This window comes from Charadrius vociferus, unplaced genomic scaffold, assembly GCF_000708025.1.
Source record: "Charadrius vociferus isolate BGI_N301 unplaced genomic scaffold, ASM70802v2 scaffold173, whole genome shotgun sequence".
In the NCBI taxonomy this organism is placed as follows: Eukaryota; Metazoa; Chordata; class Aves; order Charadriiformes; family Charadriidae; genus Charadrius; species Charadrius vociferus.
In genome coordinates this window covers 1,024,512-1,025,419 of record NW_009648369.1, presented here as the reverse complement: position 1 = coordinate 1,025,419, position 908 = coordinate 1,024,512, and the positions used below count along the sequence as shown (strand labels likewise).

At 51.4% G+C, this 908-nt stretch overlaps 1 protein-coding gene across 1 annotated transcript in view; it reads left to right on the top strand.

Moving 5' to 3' along the window:
• The window catches only part of FAM228B (family with sequence similarity 228, member B), an 11,182-nt gene extending 10,274 nt beyond the window's left edge, over nt 1–908 (top strand). Inside the window, exon 8 of the mRNA XM_009885301.1 lies at nt 866–908. Within this exon, the coding sequence (XP_009883603.1) occupies nt 866–908 (43 nt within the window). The remainder of the gene's footprint in view (nt 1–865) is intronic.

The following is a 908-nucleotide window of genomic DNA, read 5'->3' as shown; positions in this document are numbered from 1 at the left end:
CTGCTGAAGCAGGGCAACCTAGAGCCAGCTGCCCAGGACCCTGTCCAGATGGCTTTTGAATATCTCCAAGGATGGAGACTTCACAAACTCTCTGGGCAACCTGTGCCAGTGGTCTGCGCCTTCACAGTAGGAAAGTGTTTCCTGATATTCAGAGGAACCCCTCTGTGTTCCAGTTTGTGCCCATTGCCTCTCGTCCTGTCACTGGGCACCACTGAAAAGAGCCTGGCTCTGTCCTCTTTGTACCCTCCCTTCAGGTATTTGTACAGGTATTGATGAGATCCCCCTGAGCCTTCTCTTCTCCAGGCTAAACTGCCCCAGCTCTCATGGCCAAGAGTGTCCTCAACTAGTGTCCTTTGACCATTGTGATGTGGTGTGCATCCTGGCTCAAGCCATGAGACTGGCAATATAAAGAAGCGGCTTGCACTGAGGGAGTTACACACCACTCCAGAAAGTTGCATCTTGTAGCTAGGGTGTCCCAGTTTTTAAGTCCCAGTGCTCCGATTCACCCCTTTTGAAAGCTCTCTGGTTCTGCCATTGCCATACAGCACTTAAGGGCACTCTTGGTCTCCAGTGACAAGAGCATCAAAGCTGAACTGGGAGCCCGATGGCCTCATGAACCAGGCACACTCTCTCCCCAGCCAGCCCCTGCCATAGATTTTTATGCCTCTTACTGGCCCAGGGCTTTACTTCAGCACGTTTAGAGCAGTTATGGGATAATGGCAGGTTCTAGAAGGAAAACTGGTCACAAAGACCAACATTTCCTGGAGTGACTCAGTGTGGGGAAGAGGTAGTGCAGGAAGCTCTGCTGGGCTACAGCAGCCTTCGTGTTGCAGGGCCTGGCAATCGTTTTTACTTCTGTTTAAAGGCGGAAAGTCATCAGCCACCACAAAGATGGAGAGAGCCAATAG